Source organism: Cordyceps javanica, chromosome 5 (assembly GCF_051103115.1).
Source record: "Cordyceps javanica chromosome 5, complete sequence".
Classification (NCBI taxonomy): domain Eukaryota; kingdom Fungi; phylum Ascomycota; class Sordariomycetes; order Hypocreales; family Cordycipitaceae; genus Cordyceps; species Cordyceps javanica.
The window spans coordinates 3510449-3531771 of record NC_139299.1 but is presented as its reverse complement, the minus strand read 5'-3'; the positions used below and the strand labels follow the sequence as shown (position 1 = coordinate 3531771).

Sequence of the window (21323 nt, the reverse complement as noted above, 5' to 3'; positions counted from 1 at the left end):
GTGGCTCTCGGATTGCGGCTCGGTTGCATGTATCGCGAGAATGTAGTGATGAGGTATAGTGTACACGGCTCTCGGCGACCTTTGGAGGTCTATTTTTGCATCCCTGCTGGCATGTCCCAGGTACCGGATACATGAGCGGAACCTTGCGGAAGCAGGGCCGCTCCCCGAAATCACAAGTCACCAGATTGCACCACCTGGCTGGGGGGGGTCGACAAGGAGGTACTTGTGGTCTCGCGTGCAGCAGCATACATCTGCTAAGTATCTCGCCATACTTAATAAGTACCTACTTAGTTATGCAGCCTGTCCCGCTCCGGCTAAAAAAAGGGAAAAGTGGAGCCGCAAGACCTGGGCCCTTCCTACTGGTTGGTAGACTGGCATGACTGGCCTGGCACACTGGGTGCTGCAAAAGTCTTGTCCCGCCGGTACCTGCTCGCTTGCCGTCCCCCCCAGCGTCGCTTCAGGTACCCCGGCGACGGCTCACCCAAAGGAACGTCTTTGCCATCTCTCACTACTTACATCTGGGGACGCTCCCTCGACCCATTCCTCGCCCGCCCTCCATCGCTTCGACATCTACACCTTTACACCAACACCGGCTCTCACGCTGCATGACTCGTCCCTTCTTCCTCCTGACGCTCCTGAACGGCCAGGTGAGTCTCGCGCATCGAGTCTGAATACTCTCTCTTTGGCCTCGACAATTTTGCAGAGCATTCTCTTTTTGTAAGTCGGCTCGCCCATGTTTCCCCGTGCTTCTTTTTTTTCCCCGGCGCCCGTTTGATGGCCATCTGGCTCGCCGCGCACACGACCCTACCTGCCGACAACCCCCGACTGGCCTCGCTGCCTTTGCCTTTGCATGCGGATGCAATGTCTAACGTACAAAGTAGATTCGGGTACGCTCTGAACCCTGGCCCTCCGTTTTTACCACATCCGATCGGTCGCATCTTGGGAGTCGCCTCTTACAGCTCCGCGACGATGCCCCTGGTATCTTGATAAGATCCTTCATTCTTTCACGGCGCGCATCGCTCCCCTGCCACGTCCCTTGCGATAAAGCGACTCGCCTTCCTCGTCTTGGACGACTCATCTTGCCCAACAACCTTTGAAATAACACTTTTACACTCGGACCTACCGATACCATGGCTCCCGGAATGACGGCTAGTGCGACCGTCACTACGAGTGCACGCAGCTCCGTCGGCCCAACCAAACCAAAGTCCAAAGTCAACTCCAATGGCTACCATCCAACCGCCACCATCCCTCTCAGCGCCATGTCGAGTGCGGCCCTCGACCTCACCTCTGTCGAACGCCGTGGCCAGCCCACTGCTCCCCGCGAACCCATCAGGAAGACCAGCAGACCCCACGGTATCTCCGATGCACCGACCTACCGCCCGACGCCAGAGGAATGGCGCGATCCTCTGGAATACGTCAAGAAAATCGGCCCCGAGGCTTCGCAGTATGGCATCTGCAAGATTATCCCCCCCGACTCTTGGAACCCGGAATTCGCCATCGACACAGAGGTAAACCTTCACCTCGGCCCAACACTGCTGCCATTGCCTGCTTCGGCGTTCACCCGTGCGTTGCTGACCCAATCACAGAAATTTCATTTCAGAACACGAAAGCAGGAACTCAATTCTGTCGAAGGCAGTATGTACCTCATTCACGTCTTCAAACGCTTTGCAACGCACCACTCACTCACATCTCACCGCAGGCACACGCGCAAACCTAACATACTTGGACGGTCTTGCCAAATTCCACAAACAGCAAGGAAATAACTTGCATCGGCTGCCATATGTTGACAAGAAGCCACTGGACCTCTATCGCTTGAAGAAGGCGGTCGAGTCGAGAGGAGGTTTCGACAAGGTCTGCAAGCTGAAGAAGTGGGCAGAGATTGGCCGTGATCTCGGATATAGTGGCAAAATCATGTCTTCGCTCTCCACATCCCTCAAGAACTCATATCAGAGATGGCTGTGCCCCTATGAAGAATATCTTCGCATCGCAAAACCCGGCGTTCACCAGCAGCTGGAACAGGAATACGGCGGACCCTTGACGCCCAGTCCCGCCCAAACGCCCGTCAAGCGTTCTCAAGTCAATACACCATCCGGTACAAACGCAGAGTCACCCGCGAGAAATGCCTCAGAGGCTCTGCAAAGTGGCCTTAAGCGCGAGACCGATCGTGATACCCCCATGATTGATGCGCCCCCCGCCCCCACATCGGGAGGTTCCGGATTCACAGCTGTCAATTCCGGCTTCACCAGCATCAACAGAGCCTCAAGCGACCGTAAGAGCTTCACTCCAGAAGTTGTCAGCACCCGGAATGCCACACCAGATGATCACTCTGCACTCGGGAGCGCCGCCCCGGTCAAGAGAGGACTCAGCACTGATGCTGCCTCGGATGCTCCCAAGAAGGAAACCGACGGCGAAAACGAGGATGGCACAAATCGTCGCAGCAAACGCCTCAGGAAAGACAATGTTCCTACCGTTGCGGGCTCACATATGACACCGTTCCGTCCGTCGGTGCCTCGCATTCCCCGTGAAGAAGACCCTGCCCCCGGCGAGGCTTGCGAAACCTGCGGCCAAGGCGATGATGCCGGGCCATTACTCGTCTGCGAGTCTTGCGACAACTCTTACCACGGATCCTGCTTGGACCCCCCGGTGAAGCGAAAACCAGACGCTGAATGGAACTGCCCGCGCTGCCTCGTTGGTGATGGACAGTTCGGGTTCGAGGAAGGCGGATTATACTCACTCAAGCAGTTCCAACAAAAGGCCAACGACTTCAAGCAGGGATACTTTGAGAAGAAGATGCCTTTCGACAGTGCCCTGAAATGCCATAGACCTGTCACCGAGGAAGACGTCGAGAATGAGTTTTGGCGCCTGGTGGCGGACTTGGAAGAAACGGTCGAAGTCGAGTATGGCGCCGACATCCACTGCACGACACATGGCTCTGGCTTTCCTACCCTCGAAAGGAACCCCAGTAATCCCTATGCTGCGGATGGCTGGAACCTAAATGTGCTCCCATTTGCCTCGGAGAGCCTATTCCGACACATCAAATCGGACATTTCTGGCATGACCGTTCCTTGGGTATACGTCGGTATGATCTTTTCTACATTCTGCTGGCACAATGAAGACCACTACGCATATTCCGCCAATTATCAGCATTTTGGCGCTACAAAAACGTGGTACGGCATCCCCGGTGACGACGCCGCAAAGTTTGAAGCCGCTATGCGCGAGGCTGTGCCCGAACTCTTTGAAACCCAGCCCGACCTCCTTTTCCAGCTTGTGACTTTGCTCACCCCCGAGCAACTCACAAAGGCTGGCGTTCGCGTGTACGCCGTCGATCAGCGTGCGGGTCAGATGGTCATCACCTTCCCGCAAGCTTACCATGCTGGCTTCAACCATGGCTTCAACTTCAACGAGGCTGTCAACTTTGCACCGCCAGACTGGGAGTCATTTGGCATGGCTGGTGTGGAGAGGCTGCAGGCCTTTCGCCGTCAGCCTTGCTTCTCTCATGATGAACTGTTGTGGACTGCTGCTGAAGGAGCGTCGGCTGGCCTGACAATATCCACAGCAAAATGGCTCGGACCAGCTCTAGAGCGCATCCAAAAGAGAGAGCTGGCGGAGCGGGAGCTTTTTGTCAAAAATCATCTTGAATCAACAGCTCACAAATGCCAATGCTTCAAGGAAGGAGACGGAGACTGCCCGCTCGCGTTCAAGATTGAAGATGAGGATATTCTGGACGAAGATGAACAGTGCTGCAGTTACTGCAAGGCCTTTGCTTACCTCTCCAGATATAAATGCCACAAGTCGGGCAAAGTTTTGTGCATTTCCCATGCAGGCAACCACTCTTGCTGCGATGATAGCGAGCAAAACAGGTATCTCGGTGCTGGCCATACGCTCTACTACCGCAAAACGGAGGAAATGATGAAGGATGCCCACGCAAAAGTCATTGAGAAGGCTGACACCCCTAAACAATGGGAAGAGAAGTACGCAAAAATCCTTGACGAAGAGGTGACTCCATCGCTGAAATCTCTTCGAGGTCTCCTTCACGAAGGCGAACGCATTCCCTTCGATCTTCCGTCCCTTCCCATTCTGAAAGAATTCGTCGATCGATGCAACGAGTGGGTAGATGAAGCAACGAGCTACATTGTACGTAAGCAACAAAACCGACGCAAGAACGAACGGGCCTGGCAGACTGGCGTGCGTAGATCCATCGGCAACCCGTACCAGGATCAGAAAGAGCGAGAATCTCGCAAAGTAAGCGACATCTACCGACTGCTTCGTGATGCCGAGAAGTTTGGATTCGACTGCCCCGAGATCTCGCAACTCCAAGAGCGTGCGGCCTCCATCAAAGAATTCCAAGCCAATGCCTCGCGAGCGCTGGAGACCGGTACAAGCCTCAGCGTAGAGGCTATTGAGGAGCTTATTGAGGAAGGACGCACCTTTAACGTAGATATACCAGAGCTGGACTTGTTATCCAAAAAGTTGGATCAGATGCGCTGGAACGAAAAGGCTCGCACAAGCCGAGGTCTGTTCCTGACCCTTCCTGACGTTCAGGATTTGATCGAGGAAGGCAAACGACTCGAAATTCCGACCTACAATGACCACTTCAAGTTTTTTTGCGATCAAATGGTGGCTGGGCAGTCATGGGAGGCCAAGGCCAGAGAACTAATCCACGCTGAATTTGTTCACTATCCGCAGCTGGAGGCACTCTCCAAGCAAGTGCAAGCTGGCGCTTTACCCGTTTCCAAAGACACACTGGCTGCAGTTGACCAAATTCTCCATAAGCAACGGGAGGCTCATCGCCAAATTCTCGACATCACCGAGCGTTGTCGCGAGGATGACTTTCGCAAGCGCCCAAAGTACAGTGAGGTTGTCGATGTGACCAAGAAGTTGGATGATTTGAATTCCAAACCAAATGGGACGTTGGACCTCGAAAACGAGCGCAAGCGCCACGAAGACTGGATGCGCAAAGGCAAAAGACTGTTTGGAAAGTCCAACGCGCCACTTCACATCCTCAAGAATCACCTCGAGTATGTGCTGGAACGCAACCTGGACTGTTTTGACACGGAGCACGACACGCCCCGCCTTCCTGCAGAGCCCGTGTCGCGAGAGCAGAGTCCGGAGGAGGCCAAGGGCCTGGACGATAGTCGCCATCGCCAAGTCTTTTGCATGTGCCGAAAAGTGGAGGCTGGCATGATGATTGAGTGTGAGCTCTGCCACGAGTGGTACCACTACAAGTGTCTTAAGATTGCACGCGGCAAAGTGAAGGAAGATGACAAGTACACTTGCCCCATCTGCGACTGGAGAATGAAGATTCCCAGGGACGCAGCCCGACCCAAGCTCGAGGATCTGGTTGCGCTCATCGAAGAAGTGCCGTTGCTTCCGTTCCAGCCTGAAGAAGAGGATGTCTTGCAGCGCATAATCTCAAACGCACAGAGCTTCCGCGACTATATCGCACGATATTGCAACCCTATCCTGTCAACGGAAGCCGAGGCTGAGACGCAGCGATTCTATTTGCGCAAGCTCGAAGGTGCCGAAGTGCTCCTTGCATATGAAACGAACTTTTTCCGCCAGGAGCTGCACAAGTGGTACCCAGTGGCGCCAGAGGCACCACCTATTCTGGAAGTATCTCTCAGTACCCGAAAGCCACGGCCAACGAAGCTGCAAAAGATGCTCGTGGAATACGGCGTCGATAATCCCGATGATCTGCCAGAGCACGCCAAAGGAAAAGCAAACAGCCTGCGACGCAAGGCTGCAAATGCGGAGGCGGCGGCTGCGGCGGCTCAGTCGGGGCACGGCCCTCTGCAGCCCCCTTCAGCGAACGCTTCCTATGGTGGGCCAGCGTACTATTCTCATGATGGACAAGGCGACTCGGACAAGCGCGATCACTCCGAGGACGAAGGTCACGATGACTCCATGGCAGATGACAGCCGAGAGAAGTCCATCTCCGAGAGCCATGACAAGCTTGAAGGCGAAGGCCGATCATTTGATGGAGGCATTGAAGATATTGACACACACACGGAAGAAGGCAAAGCCAAGGCACTCGAGATTTTGGGCCGGACCGAGAATGGTAAAAAGCAGGCCGAAAAGATTTGGGGAGCTGATGTGTGGGCAAAGAGGTCAGCCCTCAACACCGATGGGAGCACTTTGAAAGCGGTGGATTCGGCCAAAGATGAGGGCAAGACAGAAAAGATGCTCACGGACGCGACTGACGAGAGGGGGGCCGGAGACAATCCCAAGGGAACCAAGGATGGGGATGATGGCAAGATGACGACGGAGTCTCTGGAAGACGAGCGGAACGGGCTGGACGCTATGATAGATGGGGAGTAGGTGATACCTGGGCAGTGTAACAGAACAGGCGTTTGAGTCTCTTTTTTTTGTTTCTTTTCCCATTCACAGGTTTGCCAAGTACCATTTTCTTTTTGCGGCGGAGTTTTGAGCGCAGGAATAATGTATGAGTATAATGGGTGTGTGGGGGAGTTACAAGGCACCAGATATTGTATGGACATGGAGATTGATTATGGCGCAAAAAGGGTATGACTGTGCCGGATGGCTGCTTATTACTCGGGTAACATGAACTATTTTGAGATGGTCATTGTGTTTTTCTTCTTCTTCTTTTCTTCTTTTCTTTATCTATTATCTTTTCATACCGTTGTTTTGTTAATGGTTTGCAAGATTGATTGCTTTTGCTAGAAGTGTGTGGCAAGAGAGAGACAGAGACAGAAACAGAGGGAGAGAGGGAGCGAGGAGAGAGAAGAAGAGAAAGAGAGGCAGATAGAGGAAATGGCACATGAGGCCTTTTTGGCCTGGTTAGTTGCACAAGTTGAGAGATGAGCATATTGTGTGTAACGAGAGGACTTTGACGTGATGACGTAAAAAAAACTTACTACGGCGCAGTTGGGAGCATGAGTCACGCACTCAAAAAAGGCTTGTAACCAAGATGAAATGGTTTGCGGTAACTAGTGAAAACGAGCCCAGGGCGTTGAGCCCGTTGTAGAGGCTGATTTTTTTTTCTTGTTATTTCTTTTTCAAGAAGAAGAAATCTAAATAGAAGAGAGATGATTGCTCTTGTAAAGTGTAAATGTTGAAAAAGGCGGGCTGTTGTTGAATGTCGAGGCCTCCCCCCCCGCGAGTATTTGATATTTAGAAAATTCGGGCTCCAGGTAAACAAGAACCAAAAAGGAAAAAAAAAGCCGAGGCAAAAAAAGAACAAAAAACGCCGACAACGCCACACTATGAATGTTGAAAGAAGTCACACTGACGAGTCTCTATATGTTTCTCCCCGTAGATCCGTCATTCATTTCCCGTATCGCATCTTTTTTCGTCTTTTCGGCGGTTACTGCGCCCTCCCCCTCCGGCTCCCGAAGGCGAAAGGGGAAAGGGAGTGGTGAATGGAAGAGTAGAAATGTGTGTGTGTGTGCGGATGGATTGTCGTCTAGCGGTTGATGCCGACGAGGGAGAGGAACTCGTTGCGGGTCTTGGACTTGCGCTCGAAGCAGCCGAGGACGCACGAGGTGATTGTGGAGGTGGAGGTCTGCTCGACGCCGCGCATGACCATGCAGAGGTGGGAGGACTCCATGACGACGGCGACGCCCTGGGGCTTGAGGATGTCCATGACGGCGTTGGCGACCTCCTTGGTGAGGCGCTCCTGGACCTGCAGGCGGCGGGCGTACATTTCGGCGATGCGGGGCAGCTTGGAGAGGCCGATGACGGTGTTGCGAGGGATGTAGCCAATGTGCATCTAATTTCCGGACATTGAGCGCGTCAGTCAATCAAGTTAAGAAACTACCATGTGAGCCAGAAAGAAGCAGCGCGCGCGGCGAGCGACAACCGGGCTGCTCGTGGGATCGCCGGCGGCCCACGTCGAGCGAAGCGAGGGAAAAAAAAAAGAGAAAAGAATAAAATAAAAAAAAATACCTTGCCATTAAAGGGAACGAGATGATGCTCGCAGAGGGAGTGGACTTCGATATCCTTGACGACAATCATTTCGTTGTGACCCTCGTTGAAGAGGGCATTGTTGACGAGGTCGTCGACGTTGACCTGGTAGCCCTTTGTGAAGAAGAGCATGGCCTTGGCGTAGCGCGAGGGGGTGTCGAGGAGGCCCTCGCGGTCGGGGTCCTCGCCGACGCACTCGAGGAGGGTGCGGACGGCGCCGCGCATCTTTTCCATGCGGGCGGCGGCCTGCTCGGGGGTCTCTTGGAGACGGGTTCGGGTACCCTTGGCTGAATGATTGGGCGAGCGCGCGCGTTAGCGATGCCAGGAATCTGGGGCGACAGGGAGACGGCGCAGGGAGAGAGACAAAGAGGGGGGGAGGAGGAGGAAGAAGAAGAAGAAGAAGAAGAAGAAGAAGAAGACGTACCGGCTCGGCTCAGACCATCATGATCGACGACCGGGGGGGCGGGCTGACGGACGGCGACGGCGCGAGCCTCGTCGAGGGGGTCGCGGGCGGCCTTGGAAGTCGAGTTGCGGCGGTGGCCGTTGGCGACGAGGTGATGCTTGTCGGAGAAGGGTTTCTTGGCGGGGGTTGCGTCGTCGTCGTCGGCGGCGTCGAGGCGTTTGCTGCCGCCGCCGTTGGTCTTTTTGGAGGAGGGGCGCTTGCGCTTGCGGGACGAGGAGTTGTCGGTCGAGGTGGAGGAGCCGGAGACGGAGGCGGCGTCGTTGAGGTGTTTGGGCATATTGCGGGGTTGAGGAGAGAAGAGGAGAGATGGATTGGATGGAGAGATGGATGGAGGGATGGAGGGGGAGAAACTCGTGGGGTGATTTGAGATTGATAAGTAAGTGGGTGGTGGTGTAGCCGAGGAGGGGTGCGATGAATCAAGTAAAAGAAGCAATTGAAGAGAGGGAGTTCTCTAAGCCAAGAACAAGGACAAGATCAAATTGAAAAAAAAAAAAGAAACCGTTTGAGGAAAATAAAAATTCAAGAGATGAATGGTTGATGTTGACGGATTGGACAATTGCGAGAATTCCGAGTCACGTCATGGCAAGGAACTGGCAAGGATCATAAGGCAACAAAGAAAAAAAGGAAAAAAAAAAGAAAAAAAAAAAGAGGGACGGCTTTTGTTCGGCTTCGCGACATCGGCTTGTGCAGGTCCAGCTCCGGCCGTCCCCATAATTTTGCTAGCTATGTAGGCGGGGGGGGGGAACTCTTTTGGGTGAATATATGAGGTAATCGGCTTTTACTGGCGTGTTGATCAATCAAAAAAAAGGGTCTTTTTTTTCTGGGGCAAGGCTCAACGACTTGATCCCAACTGCGGAGTATTGCATGTATTTTGGGAAAAATAAGTCGGTGGCTCGGCATACAAAAGGGGAGCCGGAACTTGGCGGCGGCGGCGGCCACCGGCGTTGATGTACACCGGCGGCCGGTCACTGGAACAGGAGGAGGGGAGGAGGGGCTGCAGATGCCTGGCATATACGGATAGTGAAATGGTCCATACGGATGACAAGGATGGGAAAATCCAAGGTGATTATGATGGCGACTGTGTGCTTGTTGGTTGCTTTGCTCTCTATTGATACTAACAGCCTTGCATTAAAGGACCACCTTTGCTCTTTGGGAGTGGTAAAGGTCCGACTTTGATGACCCTGCCCGTCTGTGTGCATCGCAGTCTGTTCATTTGGTTCCGTTTTTTCCTGGCATAAAAGGCGAGCATGATTCACACGGAGACGAAGAATGGAACAACAAAGCGCATGGGAACATGGTAGCAGCAAGTACAGATACAGATACAAAATACAGTGAACAAGGATACCAAACCTTGTAGCCAGCTGCGCATCTCCATCGCGCGCCATCTCTCCGTCCCTTTCGCTACTGTGTAGGTAGTCCATGGCCAACAGGCTTCCCATTTTACCCCATAATATGCATCTCGTCCTCGTCGGTCCAGCCCGGCCAGCCTTTGCAAAGGGGTTTCGGGCACTGTACACACGCAGACATGAGCATTTCAACAGTCGTTAGCAAGTCGTTTTTTTCTCTTCATTTTTTGCTCTTTTTGGTCAAAGTTCAAGGAAAGAAGAGAGAAGAGGGCAGGAATCTCGGGGGGGGGGGGAACGAAATGGAAGTGAACAGGAGCCAAGAAGGTAGAAGAAGCAGAAGAAGAAGAATACATACGCAGTGTGGATATCCCCGAGTATAATTACCAGGAACCATCCGGCACAGCGCGCCGGGCGCAAAAATGTACGGCAGGCAGCCGTAATAGACCCAGCTGCCGGGCAGGCCGCCCCGGTCCTTGCCGATGCACCTTGTCGACTCGCTCTGCGCCATGGGCGAGGCGAGCGCTCCGGCGGCGGAGAGGGCGACGAGGACGCTGGCGAGGAGCTTCATATCTTTTGGGGGTGAGGGGGGGGAGCTTGAGACGGAATTGTACTTTTTCTGCGGCAATGGAGATGATGAGGACAAGGACTGGTGAATCCGGCTGGGCTGCCTACTTATATATCTACATGTTGGACGACGTTTGGTGTTGCAGCTTGTCTGTATCTGTCCAAGACAAGACATGGGCCAGGCCATCCCATCCCCGTCCGATCAAGGTCGGTGCGGAAAGAGCAAAATATTAAAAAAAAAAAAGAAAAAAAAATCATTCGCAGCTTGATCAATTACAGACCCTTGCTTTCCAAGGCCTGTTGGGCACACGCCCGCCCTTTGGCCTCGCCTGTCGTCTTCGGGAACGAAAGCCTCCTCCCACGGTTCCGTCTGTACGTCCGTCTGTAATTGGGCCTCTCCGCACTGGAAGTGGTCGAAGCACCTTGGCACCTTACTCGCCCTTGTGTGATACTTTCAAAATCGAGGGGACAAGACCAAAATGGTCCGGGGGTGGGGGGAAGGAAAGGGTTAGAGCCTCATGCAATCATGGTTCTTTGCTGATCGACAGTGAACCCCCCCTTTCCGAGACATTGGGGACGAGCGGAAGGCAAGAAGGTGGAAGGGTAGCAGTTGTAGAACAGCCATGTGCAGACTTCGGAGTGCACCCTGCACCGCGCCGCTGTGGCTGTTCTGCAGCTTGCCTTGCTTGCCTTGCTCGACTTTGCTTGCTCCAGTCCTCCGGTTTTTTTTTACAACTTGATTGCTTTTGCTTCTTCTGGCATGACACCTCCACAGGGCAGCATGGTACAAGAGAAGAGGAACATGTTTCACTTTTTTTTTTGAACCGTTGCACCTTTATTCTTGTTTTTCTTGGTTTGCTGCGCCAGGAAGGAACCCCCCTCACTTGTCTGCGGGCGGAAGGGAGAAAAGGATCTACCTGCAAACACTGGCATCTGTCGGCATCGTTATGACCCGCGCGCAGAATTCGGGAGGGCTTTTTTTTTCTTTCTTTTTTTTTCTTTTGTTTTTTTTTTCTTTTCTTTTTTTTTTCTTTTCTTTTTTTTTCAACACCTTTTTTTCGGTTGGTGCAACTCGTGTCAAGCTAGGTTCGTTTTGCTCGACTGTTTGTTGCTGCGCCTAGATGAGGACATCCATCCCGTGTAAGTTGCGGCGTATTGCAGCAGACAGCCTCAGCTAGGAAAGAAGAAATCTGGCAAGGGTATGCGGGCAGGATATATTGCTATCAAAACAATTAAGAAAAACACAACTGAACCACGCGTTATTGCCACACAGTGCTGCTTTCCGTCCGTGGAGCGAGCCATCGGATTCGAGTTGCAGAGTGAGACAGACCTCTTTGCGCGCGGGCGCCGAGTCGCGCATGGCTAGTTGGTGCTTGACGTTTTTTTTTAAATTTTTTTTTCAAATCACACGGAACACTTTTTGTCCGTCACAAGGTAAATCTTCAATAATCTTGTCAATAAAGCACGGACAGGCAAACACAATCTTGACCTCTTTCTGTTGTCGGTGGCGTTGAGCTTGGATGTGCCTGCCGGCGCTCAAGAGGCAAAAGAGGAGGCAGATGAAGAAGAAGCGAGAAAGTCAAAGATGGGAAAGTCAAGAGCGATGGGTATCTGAACCGAATGCCCATGTCTTCAATCAAGTCAAACACTGCCGCATTCTTGCGGAGAATGATGTGCCCCCCTGACGGGCTGATGAAGATGCGGCCGCGCACCAGCCACTCTCATTTACATGTTGCTGGGTTAGATTGAGATGATTTTAGCTCGTTCAATGACTGTAGACAATGTTTTGAGAAATCACTCGTCTTGGAGCTGGTTTCGTTGGATCGCTACACCGACCTAGTATCCGCGTAGGGTGAGGTAGAGGCTGCGAAGAACGAGTCAAGGAAGCGGGTTAAAAATTGGAGAATGACATGATTGCTGGTGGGATCAATGTTGGGAAAATGTTTTTCTTGTAATGTAAGAAGCGAATTTTTTTGCAAGACGATGGCCATTGGGTTTCTTGGTGAATCATCTGTCGATGCGCTCATTCTCTATCAGTCTCTCTCTCCCCCTGCTTTCTTTTTTCTTTCTTTCTTTTTTGCCCATCTATCGAGCATCAGTCCCGAAGCTCAACTTCATTCAAAATTCTAAGACGGACTTTCATTTTAAAATCTGCCGCAAGTTGGTTGGGGGATATGATCCTGACCTGTCTCTGCACCCCTGTTGGATGGCTCGTTGGTGTTCAAAGACTCGGCTTAAGTCTCAAAAGGAACCCATGAATGGATAAGAAAAGAAAAAGTGTAGCTTTGAACGGCGGACCAAGTCCACCGAGCTGATTTCAGCATAGTACGAGTTGGATTATTCTTGAGTCAAAGTCTTGACCTGCCGATACCATCCGTGGTTGACTGGATATTGATTGCTAGCCAACAGCCATGTACTAACATGACAACATCCAGAGCAAACCGGCAGCGGCCCTGCACTGCACCATGCAACTCACAAATCTTTACAATTTGGAATGAACAATATTCAGAAACCGACTTTATACCGCTATCGACACTGAGTGCATTTTCCTCGTTTTATTCTCGATACTGAGCCGTCGGGCCGACGCTGCGTGTCCGGTCATGTGATTGATTGGCTGGGCGGTGGCAGAAGTGTCGCGCGACAACCTCGCGCCTGAGAAACTTGCACCAGCCATCTCCCGCGCCGCGAGCCCAACGCCCAACCCATTCATCCCTTTCAACTCGGCGCGCGCCATCGAATCCGACGACTGCATCTCATTTCTATCGCGTGCCCCAGAAAACTCGATTGTTGACGAAAACAAAAAAAAACCTAGAGAGAAAAAACAAACAAGCAAGCAGCAACCACGGCACCTCACCAACCCCCCTCCCAAAAATGGCATCGCCGACAAACGCCGCCTCGCCAACGGCCATGTCGCCCCCTTACCCGTCGCCGGCGCAGATACCCAGCAAGAAGCGGTCGTCGAGCTTCGAGGCCAACGGCAAGCCTCCGGCGCTGAAGCGGCGCAAGGCGTCGACGCTGTCGCAGGCATCTGGTGCTGGCGGCGGCGGCGGTGGCGGCGGCGGCGGAGGGTCGGCGGCACAGCACCCGCTGCGGCAGACATCGTTCCCGCCCGAGGCGGCAGGGTCGCCGCACACGCGGTCGCCGTCGATGGACGCCGTGTCGCACGTCAGCGGCAGCGCAGTCAGCGGCGTGGGGTCCTCGGTCGCTGCGGCGGCGGCGGCGCGGAGGAAGCGCGGTCGCAAGTCCCGGGCGGGTGGCGGCGGGGGCGGGGGCGGGAAGGGAGATGACGGCGGCAACGACCAGGCGTCGAGCGTCGCGGGGGGCAAGGCCGGCACCGCCGCCTCGGGCCCGGGCGGCGACAAGGAGGCCGAGGACGACGAGGACGAGGACAAGGCCGAGATGGCGCTCGAGGACGTGGTGGCGCGCACGCAGGAGCAGAAGCAGGAGGAGATTCGGCTGCGCGCGATGCTGGTCGAGGCGTTTGACAGCGAGCAGTACAACCGGTACGAGCTGTGGCGCGCGGCCAAGCTGTCGGACGCCGTTGTCAAGAGGGTAAGCAGTCAGCAACACACACACACGCGCATACACGAAGAAAAGAAGAAGTAAGTCGGCTAACGCAAGACTTTTTGCAGGTCGTCAACGCTACAGTGTCTCAGTCGGTGCCGCAAATGGTCAGCACCGCCGTCAAGGCCGTGGCCAAGCTGTTTGCGGGGGAGATTATCGAGCAGGCGCGCGAGGTGCAGGCGGAATGGATCCGGGCCGGTGAGCACCAGAGCGAGCTACCGTTGCCGGCGGCGGCGGCGGCGGCTGCGGCGGCGGACGAAGATGGGGTCGCTGCGACGGATATCAACGGCAGCGGCGGCGACGACGGCAACCGCAGCAGTCACGACGATGATGGCGGCGGTGGTGGTGGTGGTGGTGGTGATGATGATGATGACAAGACCACTACCAACAACGGCAACACCAGCAACGGCAACGGCAACGGCAAGAGGAGCAAAACTAAGAGTATCGAAGAGATGGACCCGAAGCGAGGGCCGCTGCGGCCGGATCACCTACGGGCGGCGTGGCTGCGGTATCGGGCGTCAAAGCAGAGCCACGGGGTGGGGATGCAGCAGCTGTGGCATCATCAGCAGGGCAGCGGAGTGGAGCGGTTCTCTGCGCGGACGAGGAAGCAACTGTTTAGGTAGAGGAGGCTGGGGATGTGGTTGGTGGTGGAAGCTGGGAGTGTTTTATCACGGTCCATGATACCCAAAGGTTTTTTTTTATTCTTCCATCTTTGCTTTATTATTTTTTTAAGCAGTCTACTATAATGAGCATAGGAGCATGACTGGAGTTGGCGTAATGCAAATTGAGACATCTCTACTGGTATATATATACATTTTGGGTTTCAATTTGTTTCATTATGGATGTTGATTTATTACTTGCATCATGGTAATGGTAGCGTTCTGGTTGGGGCGCATGGGCGGCACTAAGGTACTTGAGAGGGGGGAATAGGTACTTAATGGGGTTTGGGTTAGTTGGTGGACACTCAGTAAGTACTCCATACAGCACCGAGTACTCCGTACGAAGCAGACGGACCCTTATTTTTGAGGGCATTTATTGTTTATTATCAATTTTTGATTTTCTTCCATGGCAGCCAGCAGTGTGCCCTCTTCCGATCATCCTCCTCCTCCTCCTCTTCCTCTTCCTCTTTAAGAAAAAAAAAAAGAAGAAGAAGACCGTTGTTAAAGTGACTAAAACCCCAAAATCTGGCCTTGAAATCTCTCAATTGACCCCTCCCTTGTTGATGCAGCTGTGACAACCCAGTGACATGCATCTTCGTCCCCTGAACCAGAGGGAAAAAAAAAAAAGGCGGAGGAGGTGCGCCGCCCCACTGGCTGACACACCAGGCGCACACAGTAACCAGTTTATTATTGGACAGCGCTACACCAGAGCATGGGCGGCGGGCAAAGTCCAGTGAAGGGCCAAAAAAAAGACCATTTTTTTGTTGGCAAAGTGGATGAAACTTTTTTGCACCTCGATTTTTTCTTCTCTTGTTGGTGACACGACTCTCTCTCCTCTCTCTCTCCCACACTGTCTTCCCACTCTGTACCCTGGCCGACGGCGACGATACTTGCGACACGCGAATGGCCAAAGGAACCTTTGCAATTGATTCTATATCCTCTCCTCTCCTCGTGTTGATGTAGCTTTTCTTTTTTCCTTTCGTCCCGCATTCACAATGGCTGGTGTCAAGGTACGATCATCATCATCATCACCACCTTCTTCCCCCACCTGTTTGGAGCTTCGTTCTTCCCCTCTTCTGTTTGCATTGCTTTCTCGTGTCTGTCTGTTTTTTTTTCCTGACTGTGCTTGAAATCCTGTATTGTCTCAATTTTAATCTTTTTTCCGTCGCCTCCATCCATCGTTAAAACTGAACCTCGACAACGTTTCTCTCTTGTTTAAAAAAAACACACTAGAAAAAAAATCAAAAACAAAAAACCAAGACACACAAACAAGAAAAAAAAAACTAATCTCATGCCTCCCACGGCAACTCCCAGACTACCACTACACACGCCCCCTCGACCAACCCCGCCGCCGAGCGCATCCGCGAGAACCAGCGCCGCTCCCGCGCCCGCCGCAAGGAGTTTGTCGAGGCCATGCAGCGCCGCCTCGACGAGTACGAGAAGCAGGGCGTCGAGGCCACCCTCCAGATGCAGCAGGCCGCCCGCACCGTCGCCATCGAGAACTCGCGCCTCCGCCTGCTGCTCGCCCGCCGCGGCGTCACCGACCAAGAGGTCGACAAGTTTCTCGCCATGTTTGAGACGGGCATTGCACGCGACGACGAGATTCTGCACACCACCTCCGCCGCCGCCGGCTCCGGTCTACACGGCTTTCCCGCTCCCGCTCACACTCCCGCTCCCACTCCCGCATACGCCCACCACCTCACAACAACCGCCACCACAAAGACGGCAAACCCCACGACAACCACAACGACCACCACGATACCCACTCCCGCAACGCACACGACCACGACCACGCCCACATACCGACATCACGACCAATATCACAGCGACACGGGCATCGACCGCCTCGCCGTCCTCGCAGACGCCAGCATCAGCGACCACTGCTGCGCGAGCACCGGCTCGACCTCGGCCACGACCCCCAGCGAGTCGACCGTCGCGGCTCAGAGCCCCCCCAGCACGGGACCGAGCACCATGCCCGGAACCCCCGTCTCGGCGTCGCATAGCCAGTACAACACTCAACATTACACCCATTACAGCCACCATGGCCATCACGGCCACCACGGCCACCACGGCCACCATGATACCCCGCCCCGCGCCCAACAGCAGCAGCAGCAGCCTCAATCCGCCTCGCCGCTCGTCATGTCCTGCAACACGGCCGCGCAAATCATTGCAGAGATGCAAGGCGGCGCTCCCGTCAACAAGCACGCCGTCAAGGCCAGCATGGGGTGCGAAGACGCCGAATGCGAATGCTTTGTCAAGAATACGCTGCTGTTTCAAATAATGGAAAAGAATACAGCGTGATTTCAACCAAACAAGAATAATAATATTGAAAAAGCAAAAGCAAAGGCAAAATAAAAAAGGGGCCATGCAAAGAGGTTGAATGAATGGGAAGAATTAACAAAAAAAGGAGTTTGTGGTTTCAACATGTATTATGAGTCTTGGTATGGGCTGGCTTGGGAAAACAAAACAAAAAAGGAGCAAAAATGGGGCGCTGGATTGGTTCTCGCCTCGCATTTTGCACAATGGGATGGGTTTTGGTCACTGGGAAACGAATGGGGGGGAGGGGCATGAAGCAGCATGAGGGAATACCTCACTGGGAAACGAATCGGGGAGTATGAGTGGAATGAGGGAATACCCAAGATACGAGGCTAGAGAACACTTGGATTCGCAGTTGCGTGCCGACATTACCGGTATGCTACATGGCATTTTACATTGCATCCATGGCAGATGAGGTTTCCTGTAAAAGGAATACATTGCAGAGGGGAATGAATACTTTTGTAAAAAGGGTCATGTTGGCCAAGAGATGTATATTGCACAAGGCATATAGTGGGAAGAAATTTATTGCAGAAACCATGTATTCACAAGAACTGGATTGTAGACAAGGATATATCGGTGAGACGTGCATTGCAAGCGGCAACTGCTCGAACAACGTAATGCATTGCCAGCAAATGGTCACTACTTTCAGAAAATCGTTTACAATGGCTCTATGATGTACAAGCACCAATGCTAGCATATCTCCTCTCTTTTCTCTCTCTTTTCTCTTTGTGTCTACTTCTTTTCTTGTGCAGGACGAGTTGACGACGATGAGAATAGGAGGGAAACGGCAAAGATGGTCCCAAGGAACAGACAACTGAGAAAAAGAACAAAAACAAAGGACAGAGAGAAAGAGAGAGAGAGAGAGAGTCAGTGAGTGAAGACACACAATAAAGAACGACGCCATGACCTGGTTCATAAAGACCACTGCATCTTTTTCCGCGACGTAACCTGCAGCGTCTTGTAATGGATACTTTACAGTGGAAAGGTATTTTTCCTCTTTTTTTTTCTTTTTTTTATCGCTGAATGGTAGACGATCATCGATCAGGTGGTCGAGCCTTTTTGTACAAAAGCAAAGGGCTGATGGATGAGGTCACTCAGACGCTGTGATTGGCGCACGAGCGACATGACTTGTCGCCTTAAACCCGTGGGGCTCGGAGCCGACCGCCGCAACGGCCCTGGGCAAAATTTGTGAGGGCTAAATTCGATTCTCAATTACTGGCTTCCAACGCCGTTGTCAAGTAGAATTGTAGATGCGTCATGTATCCTGACTGTGGGGATACGAGCTCACTCTGTTGTAAACTTGTATCATCCTAGCCATGCGTGTTCCTTGTCGGGTGGCAGCACCTCTTTCATCGCCCTGTACTTGTTGCTCACGGTGACTGGCCGAGACCTGTTGCCATAAGGTCCGGCAGCAGGAGATAAAAAGACAAAGACGACAAGTCAAGCATGAAAAAAAAAAAGGACAGAGAAAAGAAATGAACAAAAAAGCTCTAATAGAAGAGACTATGGGTGCAAACAAGGCTCATCTTCTGCAAAAGCTATTCGAGGAAAGAGATCTGCGTCGGACTATGGGGGCTCAATCGCCGACTACAATGCACTATTGCTAGCTTTGATGAATTTGTATCATTGACTCAAAGAGAATCGTTCCTACCATTATTCATATATACCAATCAAAGTAAGATTTGGAGTGCTGTAGCATCACTAGTGCAGACAACAGCCCAGTATCCTTGACATTGTGCTAAATGACTCCATCAAGGCGGGTCCAGCTATGAGCTGCCGACGCTGCCGACGACGGATGATACGGCGGTACTGGCGGCGGCGGCGGCATGTCCATCATGGTCTGCGACCGCATGCTCATGGCGGACCCGGACCGCAGGCTGACGCCCCCCTCCCCGCCGCCGTGAGGGTTCATCATCATGGCCCCCAGGGCCGACTGGAAGCCGGCGCGGGTATCCGTGCGGGAGTCGTTGCGCCGCCACTGCGCCCGCCTGCTGCGGAGCAGGGACGTCGTGTCGTCCTGCATCTGCTCAATCATGTCCTCCAGGACCTCGGCGCGGCCGTCGGCGTCGTCGAGGTCCGGGAGGCGCCACCGGTGGTACATGTTGAGGTGCGGCGCGCGGACGCGGAAGCCGGTGCCGCTCAGCGCGTCAAAGTAGACGTGGCACAGCTTGCACGGCGGCTTGCTCGTGGCGATGAAGCAGCTGCCGTCGAGGAACTGGGACGGCGACGTCAGGCCCTGATTGTGGAGGTAGCCGTGCAGCTGCGCCTCGCAGTGCACCGCCGTCCTGCTGCCGCGGCCCCTCCTCCCCCGGCGCTGCAGGGCCGACACCGTGTCCTGCAGCAGGCCGGCGCGCTCTAGCTCGAGCTCGTCGACGTCGCCGAGGAGGGGCGGCGGCTCGTCCGGCGGGAACGCGAGCCGCAGCAGCTGGCCGAGGGGCGCGCCCCGCGGGACCAGGCTGCGCGCGGGGGCCGCCGACGGCACGTACTGCACCGCGAAGCCGCGGAACAGCTCCGGCCGGACCAGCGACGCCCCGATGATGGTGTCCGCGGCCTGCCGGTACGAGTGAAGACGCCCGAGGAGATGCCGGAGCTGGCTCCAGTTGCCGTGGCCGTGGCCCGCCATCCTGCCGCGGCTGTCCAGGACAACCGCCAGCCCTTTTGGCATGGCATCTTGGTAAATGTTTATGAGGCTCTCGCAACTGCTCAAGACTACCAGCTGGTCAGTTTGGGGGGGGGGCTCGGCATCAACGCGAGGGATCTGTCAGGCTACTTTACAAAGAGGCTCGCTGTTCTCGGTGCTCGCCATGTCAATCTCAAAGTTGCACCGGTCATGAATAGCTAAGAGATGTTTAAGAGCTGCAGACTCTTTTGCAAACTTTAGTAACGAGCTTTTTTTTTTTTCGTTTCCTTTCGCATCTCTACTTACGATGGCCATCCTCGAGCCGGTGGCAATCATCAATGCACTGGGCCACGATCGGGAACAGAGCCTTGAGATAGAAGCTGACTCGGCCAATGTTGAACTTGAGAATGCGCCAGAGCACCTGTTTGCGCAGGGCTTTGGGCTGCAGCGCATTTGGGTTCATGGAGATGTAGTTGAGCAGTTTTGTCAGGAATTTAACGCACTCGTTCAGCTCCGAGTCCGGCCTCGAGTTGGAGCAGATGGTGTACTCCAGCCCGTGGCGGCCTCTGAGACATGCCAGCGCCGTGATGGTGTCGCCGCCCTTTTGGGAGTCGCAGACCTGAGCGAGCTTGCACAGAAAGGTCTCCGTGTCCGACAAGCTTTCCTCCTGGCCCGTGGCGCCAGAAGAGTAGACGGCATCAGCGCCGGCTCGGCACGTCTCGTTGACTGCCTCATAGAGCAATGAGAGACATGCGAGCTGTCTCTCTTGCTCTACTGTTGAAGTCATTGTTGCAGGAGTGAATGATGAATGCCGTAATATTATATTTTGAACGGGCTATAACCGTACCGCATAAGCTGAGGCTTGGCTTCCATCGCCATTCAGGGGAAAACTGCTTCATTTTATAGTCGAATTGGCCATTAGGCTGCCGTGAGGTACTGTTGGGCATATAGGCAATGGTTCGCAATGCATTACAGGCAACGGAGTGAGGGCTGCCAGCTAGAGGAGTTAGTGCAGTACATGGAACAAAGTGCTTCAAACGGTCACTGTCGAGTCCTTGGCAGTACTATAGCTAACAGCAAGTACTACACCTGTTCGCCTACTTGGATACTCTAGCTGGATCAAATTCGGGCAGCGTGGCGTTGGGTCGAGACGGCAAAGTGTTGCGAACAACAAAGCGAACCAACGACTACCACATTGAGAGGCGGTCGTTTAACCTTTATGGCATTGCTAGGCGTAGTTTCTGGCGGCGGCGCCGCCAGGCCGCCAATGATATGGGCCCCATCATATGTGAGTAGGCGTGGCAGATATTAGATCGACACAGCTGGTCAGCCTTACGCCTCGCTTACGGCGCGCGATGGGGTCGATGGATTTCCCCTACCTTGGTCGATCTTGGTATTCGCTAGTTTTTCTAGTTGTTGCTTCTACTCCAGCACCCGCACTGCTACGGCTCTTTCGCGGGTTTGTACCCTAACCCGGACCCTAACCGTTGAATTACCCTGCTAGCCGCCAGGCACTACCAATTGCAAGGGCTGCTCACCGCCGTCAGCAGCACGGTAAGGTCCACTCTCGTAACTGGTCAATTGATTGCATAGATGAACAGAATAGGCAATATTCCACAGGTATCTCACGGACCCTGACCTTACCAGTACATGGCGGACTTGAAATGACTCTACGGGTGCGGGTTATAATCTCAACCATTGATAGGAAAAAAAGGGCTTCGCATTCGCGCTGAGGATACAGGGAAAACTGTGTACACAGAAAAAAACCGGTACCGAAGCCCTTGCTCTTCCAACCATGCATATGCTATTTCCTTGGAGCTCTCATTACTCCAACAAGAACCTTTGGCTTCCACCTTTGATGTCCGTCA

The 21323-nt window shown here is 53.6% G+C and overlaps 6 protein-coding genes across 6 annotated transcripts; 3 read left to right on the top strand and 3 right to left on the bottom strand.

Moving 5' to 3' along the window:
* Positions 1-1130: 1130 nt before the first annotated feature.
* On the top strand, positions 1131-6318 carry V2A60_008297 (PLU-1-like protein-domain-containing protein; the record flags this gene model as incomplete). Its single annotated transcript, XM_083259570.1, has 3 exons — positions 1131-1508; positions 1587-1635; positions 1700-6318. The coding sequence occupies 3 exons, from the start codon at positions 1131-1133 to the stop codon at positions 6316-6318; spliced, it is 5046 nt and encodes a 1681-aa protein (XP_083115696.1).
* A 1105-nt stretch (positions 6319-7423) lies between these two features.
* On the bottom strand, positions 7424-8663 carry V2A60_008296 (GTP cyclohydrolase I; the record flags this gene model as incomplete). The annotated part of the gene is made up of 3 exons (XM_083259569.1): positions 7424-7729; positions 7906-8210; positions 8348-8663. 3 exons carry the CDS (start codon positions 8661-8663, stop codon positions 7424-7426), a joined length of 927 nt encoding a protein of 308 aa, XP_083115695.1.
* Positions 8664-9826: 1163 nt separating this feature from the next.
* V2A60_008295 (uncharacterized protein) lies at positions 9827-10300 on the bottom strand (the record flags this gene model as incomplete). Its single annotated transcript, XM_083259568.1, has 2 exons — positions 9827-9895; positions 10088-10300. The coding sequence occupies 2 exons, from the start codon at positions 10298-10300 to the stop codon at positions 9827-9829; spliced, it is 282 nt and encodes a 93-aa protein (XP_083115694.1).
* Positions 10301-13167: 2867 nt separating this feature from the next.
* Positions 13168-14483, top strand: V2A60_008294 (TATA-binding protein-associated factor TAF11; the record flags this gene model as incomplete). The annotated part of the gene is made up of 2 exons (XM_083259567.1): positions 13168-13848; positions 13929-14483. The coding sequence occupies 2 exons, from the start codon at positions 13168-13170 to the stop codon at positions 14481-14483; spliced, it is 1236 nt and encodes a 411-aa protein (XP_083115693.1).
* Positions 14484-15514: 1031 nt separating this feature from the next.
* On the top strand, positions 15515-16820 carry V2A60_008293 (uncharacterized protein; the record flags this gene model as incomplete). The annotated part of the gene is made up of 2 exons (XM_083259566.1): positions 15515-15529; positions 15834-16820. 2 exons carry the CDS (start codon positions 15515-15517, stop codon positions 16818-16820), a joined length of 1002 nt encoding a protein of 333 aa, XP_083115692.1.
* Positions 16821-18573: 1753 nt separating this feature from the next.
* V2A60_008292 (nucleic acid/nucleotide deaminase domain-containing protein) lies at positions 18574-20242 on the bottom strand (the record flags this gene model as incomplete). Its single annotated transcript, XM_083259565.1, has 3 exons — positions 18574-19544; positions 19611-19700; positions 19762-20242. 3 exons carry the CDS (start codon positions 20240-20242, stop codon positions 18574-18576), a joined length of 1542 nt encoding a protein of 513 aa, XP_083115691.1.
* Positions 20243-21323: the final 1081 nt, after the last annotated feature.